Raw genomic sequence first — 13,247 nt, forward strand, 5'->3', positions numbered from 1 at the left:
GTTCACATTTGTTTACTAGATCCATCAATACTCATTAAGGGTGCACCGGATCACAAAAAAACAAACAAAAAAAAAAAAAACACCCCAGCACAGAGTGACTTCAGGGTAAAATACGACATCTGTCTTTATCTTCTTCTCACTGCAAATCCGCGTCGAGATTTAGGGAATTATGACTTTAAAAAGCGGCGGTAAAACCGGATTTCACTATGATATTCAATTTTGCAATTCATCCGTTCTTCAAATGCGTGCTGACTCCTGGGGATCGCAGATCAAGGACGTACTACGTTCTGTTACACCACTAATATTTATGAAAAATAAACAAACAAATAAAAGGTCCAAATAAGAGTATTAACCTGGTTTCTAGTCAAAACACACATCTTGCATGATGTTGTGGCATAAGTTGTATTCCGCCCCCCCCTCCCCCTCCCTCCTGTGTAAAAGTAAATTTAGGTTGATCAAAAAGGTAAGACAACATTAAAAACTGTGACCTCATCAGGAAAATGGTGACTAACGTAAAATGGGCGTTGATTGTCAAATGGTGTCAAACTGACTTACTCACCCGTGCGGCCGTTCCTAATTTGATATCTAGTCAAAACTCTTATGTTTTAACGATAATGATCTTTGGCCATTCTAAACCTATTATTCCCCAAAACTTCCTATGAATTCCTCCCTTGTTAAATTGAGGAGTTTTGAGGAAGCATTGTGCAGGTTGTGTGTCTGTGTGTGGACTTACTGACTGCCATGAGCGAGTTGGTGAACTTGTGCTTCTCTTTGGAGGAGGAGAGCTTGTGTTTGAGGGAGAACTTCTTCAGCGGTTTGCTCCGGTCCAGAGACTTGCTCTGCCACTGAGTCTTCAGAACCTGCTGCAGGCGCAGCCCCACGCACACGTCTGAGGTGAGACAAGACACCACTTCAATGATCCAACAGCGGACATTCAGGTAGGTTGACTAAACAGTACAAAAGAGATGTCAAGTACAAATAGTCAATACCAGGGTATAGCTGTGATAAATAACGGCAATAATGGCATTATGAAAACACCAACATTGGAATTAATATTATCCCTAATAATAATAATTATAATTAATTATTATTATTATTATTATTATTAAATGTAGATGCAGGCAGCAACACGCAGGGTCCAGGTTCGTTGCAGCAATTGCACCAATGTGAAAAAAAGCCAATAAAGTAAATAGCGCACACCGTGTCCAATGTGAAAACCCCTTCAGAGTCACACCCTGCACATATACACCGATCAGCCAAAACATTAAACCAGTGACAGGTGAAGTGAATAACATTGATCATCTGGCTCCAATGGCACCTGTCAAGGAGTGAGATATATTATTATTATTATTATTAAACTTTTATATATGATTATAATTATATATATATATATATATACACACACACTGCTATATATGATTATAATTATATATATATATATATGTATATAAACATATGTTATTATAATATATACACTGATAGATAGATAGATAGATAGTTAGATATATAATTATTATTATTGTCTATATAGTGTAATATATTTTTATTATATGTATGCTATTATATATTATTATATATATACTGTTATGTATTATTATATACAGTATATATAGTGTTATATGTTATTACATATATACTTTTATATATTATTATTATATATATATATAGTGTTATATATTATTATTATTATTATTATTATTATAGTGATATAAAGTATTATATATAAAGTGTTATAAAGTATTATTATAATATAATTAACTATATATATATATATATATATATATATATATATATATATATATAATACTAATTTGCTCCTTCATATTATGAGGCAGCAAGTGAAGAGTGAGTTGTTGAAGTTGATGTGTTGTAGCAGCGTACGGATCTGAGCCACTTTGACAAGGAGCACATTGTGATGCTGGACGACTGGGTCAGAGCATCTCCAACGTGAGCGTCACAACTGAACCAAGGAGCAATGGAAGAAGGTGGAGGTCTGATGAATCATGTTTTCTTCTACATCATGCGGATGGGCGGGGTTAGGGTCCGATCCGATGGGAGCGCCCGCGGGATGTTCTGGAACAACAAGCCTGATCCATGGGGGCCCCACCTCCAACTTGCAGGACTTAAAGGATCTGCTGCTAACGTCTTGGTGCCAGATACCACAGGACACCTTCAGAGTCTGGTGGAGTCCATGCCTCCACCTCACTTCAGAGTCTGGTGGAGTCCATGCCTCCACCTCACTTCAGAGTCTGGTGGAGTCCATGCCTCCACCTCACTTCAGAGTCTGGTGGAGTCCATGCCTCAACCTCACAGCTGTTTTGGAGGCACGAGGGGGAGCTACACAACATAAGCGTTATTAGTGGTGGTTCTAATGTTGTGGCTGATCGGCGTATATACCAAATTGGATGATGATGTCACAAAGCGCTCTGTTCCACCCCTTCCAGCCTGTGTACTCCGCACTTCCATTTACCTTTACATTTAGTCATTGATCAGACGCTTTTATCCAAAGCGACTTACAATTATTCAAACACCGACGGACGCAGCCATCAGGAGCAATTAGGGGTTAAGTGTCTTGCTCAAGGACACTACAGCATGCTAGCAGGAGGAGCCTGGGATCCAACCAGCAACCTTTAGCTCACTAGACCACCAGCTCTACCGCCTGAGCTACCATCCCCGCACCACCATCCCCGCATCCACTTCCGATGTCTTCCTTCAGTTATCTTTTGTTTAACTCCTCCTACAGATATGGTCCAATGTGGATAAAACTTGGGACCACAGCATGTGTAGATTGCCCCAAATACAACTGTTATTCATTCGTGTCCGTGGGTTCCACAGTTTCTGAGAGACAAGCCATCTCAAAAGGAGAATGACTAGAAGAATAATAAATGATCTCAGAAGTTGCCCCACCCGGTGCCGTCGCTCCGTTAGTTCCGGAGCCGGCTCCAGCACATAGTGGGTTTTCACTAATAACACCGACAGATATAATGCAATGTGGATCAAACTTGGCCCACAGCATGTGTGGAAATCCCAGAATACAAATCCTATTTATCCGTGTCCGTAGGTTCTGAGGTTTCTGAGCGTCAGACAATCACACTAGAGTGACATATGATAGCGTCCAGAAGAATAAGAAGCCAAGTAAAAACACAATAACACGTAACATTAAGCCCTGGTCCTGCTGACTAGGACAGCACCTCTTGTTTTTGTTGTACTTAAGACGCTTCTGCCTTTTACAGAACATAAAATCCAGCAAAATTAAGTTATTTGGACAAAACTAGGTAATTTTAAAAGGTAAGTTTCCCAACATGTCCTTTGAATTTTCAGAAATAGAGGCTATAATAGAACTCTAAAAAAGTTAAATGTGGCCCTTTAAACTCTTCTTTCTTTCTGGCAAGTTGGATTTTCTACATTACAGAAATTCCTTGAATAGCAGGAAATCTGCTTTCCTTCCTGTTAGCATAAGAAAAAGGGAATGTTCTGTACAAAAAAAAATGGAAGGTAAAACATACTGACTGGCTAGAACAGGAACCCAGCTGTAAAGTAACTTTGAACGAATTGGAATAAGACGCTAAAGAGAACAAACAAGGGGCTGCATTCAGATCGAGCAGCTACCGTTTGTTCCCGCTGGACGCTAAACAGGAAGTAGTCCATGGGTCGTTAAACAGGATGCGGTTGCATAAGCTCTGTGGCTGGGCGGGGCCGGCAGCAACTGACCGTCAGAGAAGGACAGGATGGGGTGGACACCGGGGTCCAGCCGGGACAGGCGCTCCATGGGGGGCAGCTCATACTGGGGGTCGTCTCGCAGGGTGGTCCGGCCACCGCACATCACACAACTGGAGTTGAAGCGGCAGCTACACTGGCTGCAGCTGCTCCTCTGGGCCTGCAGGGGGCGCAGGGGAGACGCAAGGTCACCGCCAGAAACACAGAGGCACCGTGGTGAACCGGCACGGGGCAATCAGGACTCAGCGTATTATAAATCTATTGTATTTTTCACGGTACAACAATGCGGGAAGGTGATTGGGTCGCCTTTGGATTGACCTGATTTTGTTTTGCAAACGGGTAGTTTCCCCATTCTATCTGAATCATTCATGATACTGCACCAACATGCAGCTCTTAAGATTTGATTTAAAAACAATATAATAAATAAATTAAGGCTGGTTGTTGGGTAGGATCTGACGATTCAATTTCGATACAAAGGTTCAGGATTGGATTAAACATTGATTAAATTCAACATAACCGCTCCCAGATACTAGGATGCTCTAAACGCAGAGGTATTACAATGTTCAAATCGATTCAGAAATTTTAACAACGGGATTGATTTGTATTGTATCGATTTTCTTTAAAACCCAGCCCCAATATAAATAAAATGTGCACTAATTTGCACATGAATAAACAAACTGCATATAATCGCAGTAAAGTCTTGTAAAAGAAACACTGCTATTCTTGCACATGCAGCGTTTCAAACAGAAGGTGGAACCAAAATAATCTGTTGGGTAAAGAAAGACGCTTCCAACATCAGCTAACGGCTGCATGACTGGCATGTTCACATTTATTCTAACAAAATAGATGAAACCGGTTTGTTTCCAGAAGGGCGTTTCCCCTCCCGCTCTCCATTTGCTCTGGGAAACTGATGACCTACTTCTCCTCCACTGACGAGTCACCGGCGTCTCGTGTTTACCGGTCTATCCAGTTACTTCATCAACATCCCCACTGCATCGGCAACTTAAGATATGCTTCGTGTCAGGAGGGGTTACCACCACAACGCCAGGCGGGTGGGCTCAGCGGGAGGTGCACGCCCATACAGCGCCCAGCGTACACGCCGTCCGAGGTTGACTCATTTCACAGCTAAAACTCATTTATTACACTCGATAGTGACAAGTAAAAATAAAGCCACATATTGGATGCTTTTGTTGCACAGAATGGGGTGGAAATACAGATGTTTGAGGAATATTCTATATCAACAATGTACACAAGGGGAGGGATATTTTAGTGTTTATCAGGGCTGGGTGATAAAGCTTTATAAACAAATAAAGATAGAAATAAAGATATTGTGATTTGAGTCGAGATAACGTCTGGGATTCTTGTATATGTGCGATGATTTTGTCAATATCGACAAGCGCTGGGTGCGTATGTCAAGTCATTTTAAGGAGCCAGAACATCTCTGGAAACATTCGGCCTCATTGCCTTTGCTGAACCTGTTGATATTGCTGCATCGTAGTCCAAATTAAATGTGTTTGTGTCAACAGCGGCGGTCAAACACTGGAGCCACGAGACAAAGCAACAGCAGCTTCTAAAACATGCTAACATGCCCATCCAGTCACTTTATTGTTCCACCAGTTAATAATAATACTAATAATGCATCTAATGTATACAGCACTTTTCCCACTGCTCAAAGACACTTCACAGTATCCTGTACAGTATGTCCATCATATATTAACATCGAGCCCTTTTACTTCATTCATTTTTTGCGCAGTCACGCTTTGAATATTGTGTATATTCTTTGTATGTTTGGGAATTTCTGTTTCTTCTTCCAGACTGGTTTTTATGCCAACTGTCCATACAGCAACGCACCAATGTTCACCACGGGAAATTCCTCAGATATGACAATGTCAAATAAAGGGATTCTGATTCAATTGACATGTGAGAAAAACAAGAGCAGGCAGACTCTAGTCGCCCACCTTGCCATTGAGGTTGGGCGTGGCGTTGGGCTGGATCAGCCTCCGCCTGCGGCAGCCGAGCAGCGGTCTGGTACGCGCGGCCACACATGTGCTGTCGTACGCCGCCTGCTGCTGGTGCTTGTTGTCCGCAGCCTCCACCATCCTGACGTATAGACACAGCGGTTAGAACAACACCTCACACACCTTTAACAACGCCTGGGAGCCAATTCAACTGGCCTGCCTGCTTGGTGATCATTAAAGTGGTAATCCACTCAACTGAATAAAATCCAGAATCAGATACTTTATTTAGTTGGAATTTAAAAAGAAAGTGACCGTCTTAGAGTGAAGACCGGAAAAACCCAGATGTCATGTTGAAAATTTCATCATTCCTATCATATTCAGGGGTTTGTTTCTGGGGAGCCCTGATAGGTTATCACCAGCAGCCCCACCTGTTGAGGACACCGTTGACCGGGCGTCCATTTTGACCCCTCCAGGGGCCGGCCTCTGTGGTGGTGGGGGAGGGGACGACATGGAGCGGGACGGTGGAGTCCAGCCGCTCCGAGGTGCAGTCCTGGACAGACAGATAACAGCAGCCAATGAGACTACACCTCATGCAACTGGCAACCGGCAAACTGCCGCATGACCAGAGCAACCGAAAGTTCTCGAAACATCTAGACTTCTTCAAAAAATTGAATAAAACAAGGACTAGGCAATAACCCTAAAATAAACCAATATAAAAAATTACCAATATATAAACTATACCTAAAAATTAAAATAAGAAATCCAAAAAAAAATAGAAAATACCTAAAAATGTACAAGTAAAACCTGATATTATACAATGAACCTAAAATCAAGAAAGACGAAAAATAAAATAAGCAGTCTGCTAAATTACATATGATCTATTATTAAATAAATTAAAAACAAAATAATTACATCTGTTATAAAAGTATAAAAACATGGCAAAAAATTGAAATTCAACCATCTGCAGCTGCATCCAAAAATAAGCACACCTAAACAACATTTCCTTTATTCTTTGCCCGCAACAGTTATTTCCAGCGTGCATTTTGGGGATTAAAGAACCCTTAAGAAACAGGTGAGACGGGATCTGAGGTAAACCTTAGAAAGAAATCAAAGCGAAGAAAAACAAAAATCACCGGCAGGTGGACGACTGACAATGAGATCAATACGGCAATGGACAAAAGCTTTGGTGCTCAGAACTTTCTAAGAATGTGACAAGTGACAAAGACATTTACTACACATCTACCTAAGCTGGCGTGGGGACAAATTAATTGTATTTTTAAAAGACACGACCAATGCATTGTGGGATTCGGTCTTTTCAGATGCTTACTGTTCACAATAAGAACTGTAATTGTGTCAAACATACAAGTCAGTCAACAAGTCTCAAAAGCGTCAAGACTGCAAATCATTCTTCCAATTTTACCCAAAAGGAAACACCACACGCTGTAGCTGCTTACCTGAGTGTTTCCAGGCTCTGCCTTCACCTCCGTTCCGCCAGCAGGGGGTGTGCTGGGGGCAACACCACCCAACTCCACCAAGCCCTGGAAGGTGAAGCCAAGCGCGTCAAAATCTATTTAAAGTTTAAAGGGGACGCATTATGCACCTTTCCACCAAGTTGATATAGCTCTCTGAGGTCCCCATGTTGTTTTGCTGAAAATACCACTCAGATTATACATTTGAGCAATTCTAACATGCGTCCACCCTGTCTAAAATCAGGCTGTTTCAGTGGGAGGAGCCCCCATTCTATTCATTCTATTCCGGAAACATCAGAAACTAAAATAAATCAATCTAGGCTTTTGTTTTGGGAAACGTGGCACTGATCGCGCACCGCAGCCTACAGTAACCAGTAACGTGGACACATACAGAAACACACCGCAGAATTACTTTTTAAATACCAAGATTTCCATTTCCACAGTTTTGTCAGACAGTTGGTATTAATTCCTCCTTTTAAAAGATTTGTGCTGGTCCCTGCAGCCAACAACAGAGCACTCCACATGATTAGCTCTTAGCTTCGATGCTAGCGGGCCCGCTCGCGCTCCAGCCGTAGGTGGAGTTACTCAGATAGAGGGTTTAATAAGAATGTGTCTCAATGCTACGTAGGACTGAGACACGTTTTAGGACATGTTTTATGAAACAGACAGCTCACAACAAACTGACTGAGTTGTTCTTATCTCTCAGTTTGTGTCTTAGCAGTTCCATCACAGAACATAATGTACGTGCACAAGCACTGAAAAAGTAAAATCTCAATCCCTCAACACACCAGTACCACATCCTCACAATAATGTCTCGCCAACACAACAGCTAGCAACTTGCAGCAACAGAGCGGGAAAGACACAATTCTGCTGAAGAATTCTGAATATTCAGATTGCATAATTACGTTATATTGCTGATCATCTCCCCTGTGTGCTTTTCGGCTAGCAGCGCGCAAACAAAACTCCCCCTGCAGGGCTCGACTTTAGCACTTGTTGGCTTACACAGTGCAAGTAAACTCTGTGTTTGAGGAAGTGGAATGCCTCATGGGGGCGGAGAGCTGCAGCTTGTGCACTCTAATGATTTGAAGAAATAGTGCGCTTCGATTCAATATGTAACATGTCCACCTGATTTGTCCACTCGAGAGGGCAGAACACAGACCAGCAGCTCGTGAGAAGTGGCGGTACACGCTCCATAAGAGGATCTAACGTTATGGATATGATTTGGATTGTGATGAAGATAAGATAACAATGTTCGACGGAACATGAGGCTGTGATACGATGAGTAAAATGAGGATAAAAGTCAGATTAGAGGAGAACGTACGGAGCAGACATGGACATGGAGGGTGGAGGAGGAGCACTTGCAGTGGTTTTGAAAGAGTTGTCTCTTTTCAGTGAGACAGATGATCCCACTGAAAAGAGCCGGCTCCCAAGCATTGCTTTTAACTATGAAATAGTATTAAAATATTTTGTTTATATTTATTCTACTGCAAAAAAATGAAATCTATAATGATTTAATGTGACTGGATTCAATTAACATTCTAGAAAACAAATTACACAATTATAATGAAAGCAAGGCATTAAATGGGGAAAAAAATCCTTTCCTATTGTTTTAAATTAAATGTTATATTCCCAATATTTATCTTGCTCCATTGTCTAATGGAGTACAGAGCATTTGAATGGTTCAGTTAGAATTCTCATTTAGCTTTCTTCCTCTAAATAGTTATTGTTTATTAGCCAAGATTGTATTTAGCGAGGTAGATTTTGGAGGGGATGCAGGCAATACGTCCCCCTCAATATTCAGAACGTGTGCATTTGTCTACCTCAATAAAAACAGTTGTGTTTTCCTTTACATGAAGATATTTCCACCATAAATTGATGCAGAAACAGCACAAATTGGTGCATAAAAACTCACCAGAATGCAGGAAACCAAGTGTTTGACGCTCAAGATTTCCTGGGGAAGGACCCAGAGGACCCAAATTTAACATTATTTAATAAAAACTAATAAATATTTATTTCCACGTCCTCAATGCTAGTATTTTACTGGCGGGTTTTGATTTAATTCCCCACCGCACCCTGGCAATATAATAATTATGACAATTAAAACAATTATAATAATTGTACAAATCCCTGTTGGTTCTATTTCTTTTTTTAACGGGACTACATTTTCCATTTAGCCCAAGTAAATCTGGCTATCAGGCAATTAAAATAACTTAAAAAGCTCAATGTCAAGCCTTGCCGTGCTGAAACACCATGGCAAACAGCTCACCAGTCAAGCAGACCAGTGGCTATGGATCTAATTTACCGAAAGGTTTTGTAGTATTTACGAAGGAGAAAATGTTTTTTAATAGTTTTATATGGAATCATAGCAGCGTCAAATGCTTGATAAAAATGCTCCTCAGACGAATATCTTAATCGTATTCCAAGTTAGAAAGTGGTTATAGAACCTAAATAAATAGAAAATAAATAATTTCTCCAATACCGTTAACAGTACTGGTCGAATATGCAGAGTGAACAGCCGAATCAGATTCCACTGACACAATTCTGAGTCGGGTAGAGCCCCAGAAAACAGTGATATGCAGATATGCCTTTGATCAACGAGGATCCAGCTGAGCAACCATGACTCAACATTTCAAAGCATGACGCACCCCCCCACCCTAAAAAAGAAAGAAAGGAAAAGCAGAAGTACCGTTTTGCATTGCGTCTTATATTGTGGTTAAATTCCCTTGTGAATCTTCCAAAATAAAATTGAAATTAAAAAAAAGAACCTCTTCTCTTGAACATTTACTGTTTAACATTCTGAAGTTAGAGTGCACATGATAAAGAGGTAAAAAGCCTCAGGGCCGTCGCTGCTCTAAAAAACATGACATTCAATTTGCCGTTTATGATGTGGACCACAATTTCAACGTTTCCAGCAGATTCATAACGCTGCCTCATGCATCGATTGTGACAAAAATCCCATCCATCCAATCATCAACTGAAAGACGGTGACGGCCCTGCTCTGAATGCTCGGGCCTGGTGAAACCACCGTAACTCGACGTAAAAACACAGCGAGACAGGCGGGCGTGTTGGCGTGGAGCAGGTTGAGGCGCTGACCTTTCCCGAGCGGATCTGCCGATAGATGTCTGTCTGCTGGCGGATGCGGTACTCCAGGTCCGAGATGTGCGCCTGCAGCCAGTTCCAGTGGCTGATGATGGCGGCACGCTCCACCATGTAGCGGCTCTCCGCGCGCTTCCAACTGCAGGGAAAACACAACACACCAGACGGGTTGAGGATTAAACACTGAATCCGGGAAGGGACCGTTGTGAGATCCACGACCACCCCGCAATTATTTGAGCCGGTCCTGACCATTTTGAAAAATGGTTAACACCCTACCATCATCCATTTCCATCAAAGCATGGGGGAATGTCCATCCGGGTTTAAGGGGAATTTGAAGGCACAATGACAATTCAAAGTGCTTCCTGATTCCAGGCATGGTGGATGGACATTGTATGAAAGCTAGGAAGAATAAAAGGCTTAAGATGAAAATAAAAGACAATAAAATCACAACGTTAAACGGCTAAAGGGGAAATTGATATACAGTAGACCTACACACTTAAAACATGGCAGGACACAAACCCACACCCACTGTGAAGCCAATGATAGAAATGTTTCAATTATTTAGCAGATGAATTAGCTGAGTTCTCACCAGCCTGAATTATTTTGTTCAACAACACTAAATGCCTCTTCATCATCAGGTGGACAGGCGGTGTATTATTAGCTGACACTTTGATAGTGAAGCAGAATTAACACAAAGGTTCAATTAAAAGCGGGAATCGCAATTATTTATACGACAAATAATCAATTTCAAAACTGTGACAATCCCAAGTAACCAGTGAAACTACTTTGGGGGAAATGATGTGCAGAACCAAGGTGAATCTGAAAGGATAGATGCACATCATGCCATCTGCTCAAGTTGTTGTGTGGAATTTGCGAGGGGAGACACTTTTCTGAGAAACTCAAGGCAAAGTATTATGGTATGGACTTCAGAGCCCTGCATAAAACCAGAAAAATCTGATGTTTTATCAGATGGAGCTGTAAAGTATAATTTCAGAACAGAACTAGATTTTCAAATACACCCTCGGGCTGGGTGATAGGACAAAATAAAGTCATATTTTTGGACAAATACTACAATATCGATAATTTGACGTCATTCTGACGATGACTGTTGGTGCTTTCATAATAAACACTGTAAAAACAATCAGTAATGTGGATCTTATGACCTTTGATAAAAACATCTAGAATATTATATTCACACACACACACACACACACACACACACACACACACACACACACACACACACACACACACACACACACACACACACACACACACACACACACCCCTTCTATTTGGCATCAATTGGAAGTACCAAATTGTGTAATCGCTGTAAGACAACATGTTACAATACATCAACACCTTGGATCACGTGTTTGAGCAGATTTGCTCAATAATCCATATCTGACTTAGGTGTTTTGATTCAAGCACCGTGTGTGGCCCGGAGGGAGTAATGCACATAAACTGATCAAAACAGAAAACCTGATCTAATCAGCAAGAATACACTAATAAATATATATCTAAATTACAGAATGCCTTATTTGGGTCAAATTAATCATTTGGAGCAGAGCCCGAAGGCACTTCCCCTGTCAAACTGCAGAGGTCAGTGAATCAGCGTCACATCCAGACAATAACAGCAGCAATTACAGGCACCTTAAAAATAAATAATTAAATAAAACCGCGTGGTGCATCAAAAGGTGACGTAAGCCGTGCACCATGTGCACAGACGTACGAGGATGCCGTATTTCACTGCATTTATCTTTCATCACAAAAAAACAAACACAATATCACTGCCCAGTTCGAGCAGAGCACTCCATTTTACCAGTATGCCACACAGATTGAGTGTTTCAAAGGAAAATGTCTGCTCCTGCACCGTGCTGCATCGGCCACAGAGGGCGCCGTTCAGCCAGAACACGAGCTGCAGCGGCCGCAGAAGAACAATGAACATAACGACTCGAGATGCCAGACAAAGATAGACCTTCCACTCCTCTGCTTCCTGCTCACACAGTCCCCTTCACTCTGCTTTCCATTTGCTCCACCCGGACGGAGGAAGGGAAAGAGAAGGGTGGAGCAGACGGATAAGAAAGGGAAGGCCGTGCCGGTCTAGGGAGCAGGCTGGCTTTAAAAACAACCCATAGGCCGCAGGGAGGGGGGCTGGAGACGTTGGGATGGCTCCATAATCCAAATGATTCCCACCTCACTGTGGGCTACGAGAGGGGTTTAGGAGTGCATCCTCCACTAAGCTCACACTTCTCATATGAAAGACGCTGCTTTTTACATTTCTACTCAAGACCCTTTGGCACCGATTAGTCACCAGTTACTGCCAAACAATAAAGACATGAGAACAATTGGACCGGATTCTTCCGACAACCTTCTCCGATTGTGCGTCCACACAGAGCTAAGCCTGTATTGCAGTAATATTCAACTGCCGGCCCGGGGGCCTAAAGTCTCCCACCCATCAATGCAGACTGGCCTTTTGGATACGTTCGAAAGTTTGCAATGACCCGAAAAAGATGACCACTGACTTATGGGCTCCAATAGAGAGAGGTCCTTCTCCCCGCTATGCGACTTTAGAGAATAAGAAAAAATGTAGGAGTAAATGGTGGACGGCGAGAGTCAATTCCCACAACATTGGATCTAGTCTCATTTTATGTCTGAGGCATTGGTAATCTTTTCGAATACAGCAGCTAACAAGCGAGAGAGAGAGATGAACATGTGCATGGTCTTGACATTATTGTTCAGACATGTTTCAACAAAGAACTACACTTTCGTCCGGCCATAAAGCCATAAGTGGTTGGAATCTGGCGCCAACCGAAAGTAGTTTGATCCGTCCTCTTTCCCCGACCGAGCCTCCTCCCCGTGCTCCCTCGGATAAAAACGCTGGTCACTTATTGGCAGCCATGTGTTCCCTTCTAGACACTCAACTCAAACAGCACAGACATGTTTCTTTGCTCCATCACCGACTGCATGTTAGAGCGTTCAGAATTGATCTCCAGGATCGCGGAAG

General features: G+C 42.1%; 1 protein-coding gene across 3 annotated transcripts in view; it reads right to left on the reverse strand.

The window, feature by feature from the left end:
- LOC307245902 (KAT8 regulatory NSL complex subunit 1-like) overlaps nt 1-13,247 on the reverse strand; it is a 38,493-nt gene that overhangs the window by 6,606 nt on the left and 18,640 nt on the right. For 2 of the 3 annotated variants that reach the window (XM_080021635.1, XM_080021634.1), the window contains exons 4-9: nt 10,238-10,379; nt 7,130-7,213; nt 6,104-6,225; nt 5,676-5,817; nt 3,712-3,877; nt 734-889 (exon numbers count right to left, since the gene is read on the reverse strand). In XM_080021635.1, the coding sequence (XP_079877761.1) occupies nt 734-889; nt 3,712-3,877; nt 5,676-5,817; nt 6,104-6,225; nt 7,130-7,213; nt 10,238-10,379 (812 nt within the window). The remainder of the gene's footprint in view (nt 1-733; nt 890-3,711; nt 3,878-5,675; nt 5,818-6,103; nt 6,226-7,129; nt 7,214-10,237; nt 10,380-13,247) is intronic. The other variant, XM_080021636.1, reaches the window with a different exon arrangement.

This window comes from Zeus faber, assembly GCF_960531495.2.
Source record: "Zeus faber genome assembly, chromosome: 20".
NCBI classification, from domain to species: domain Eukaryota; kingdom Metazoa; phylum Chordata; class Actinopteri; order Zeiformes; family Zeidae; genus Zeus; species Zeus faber.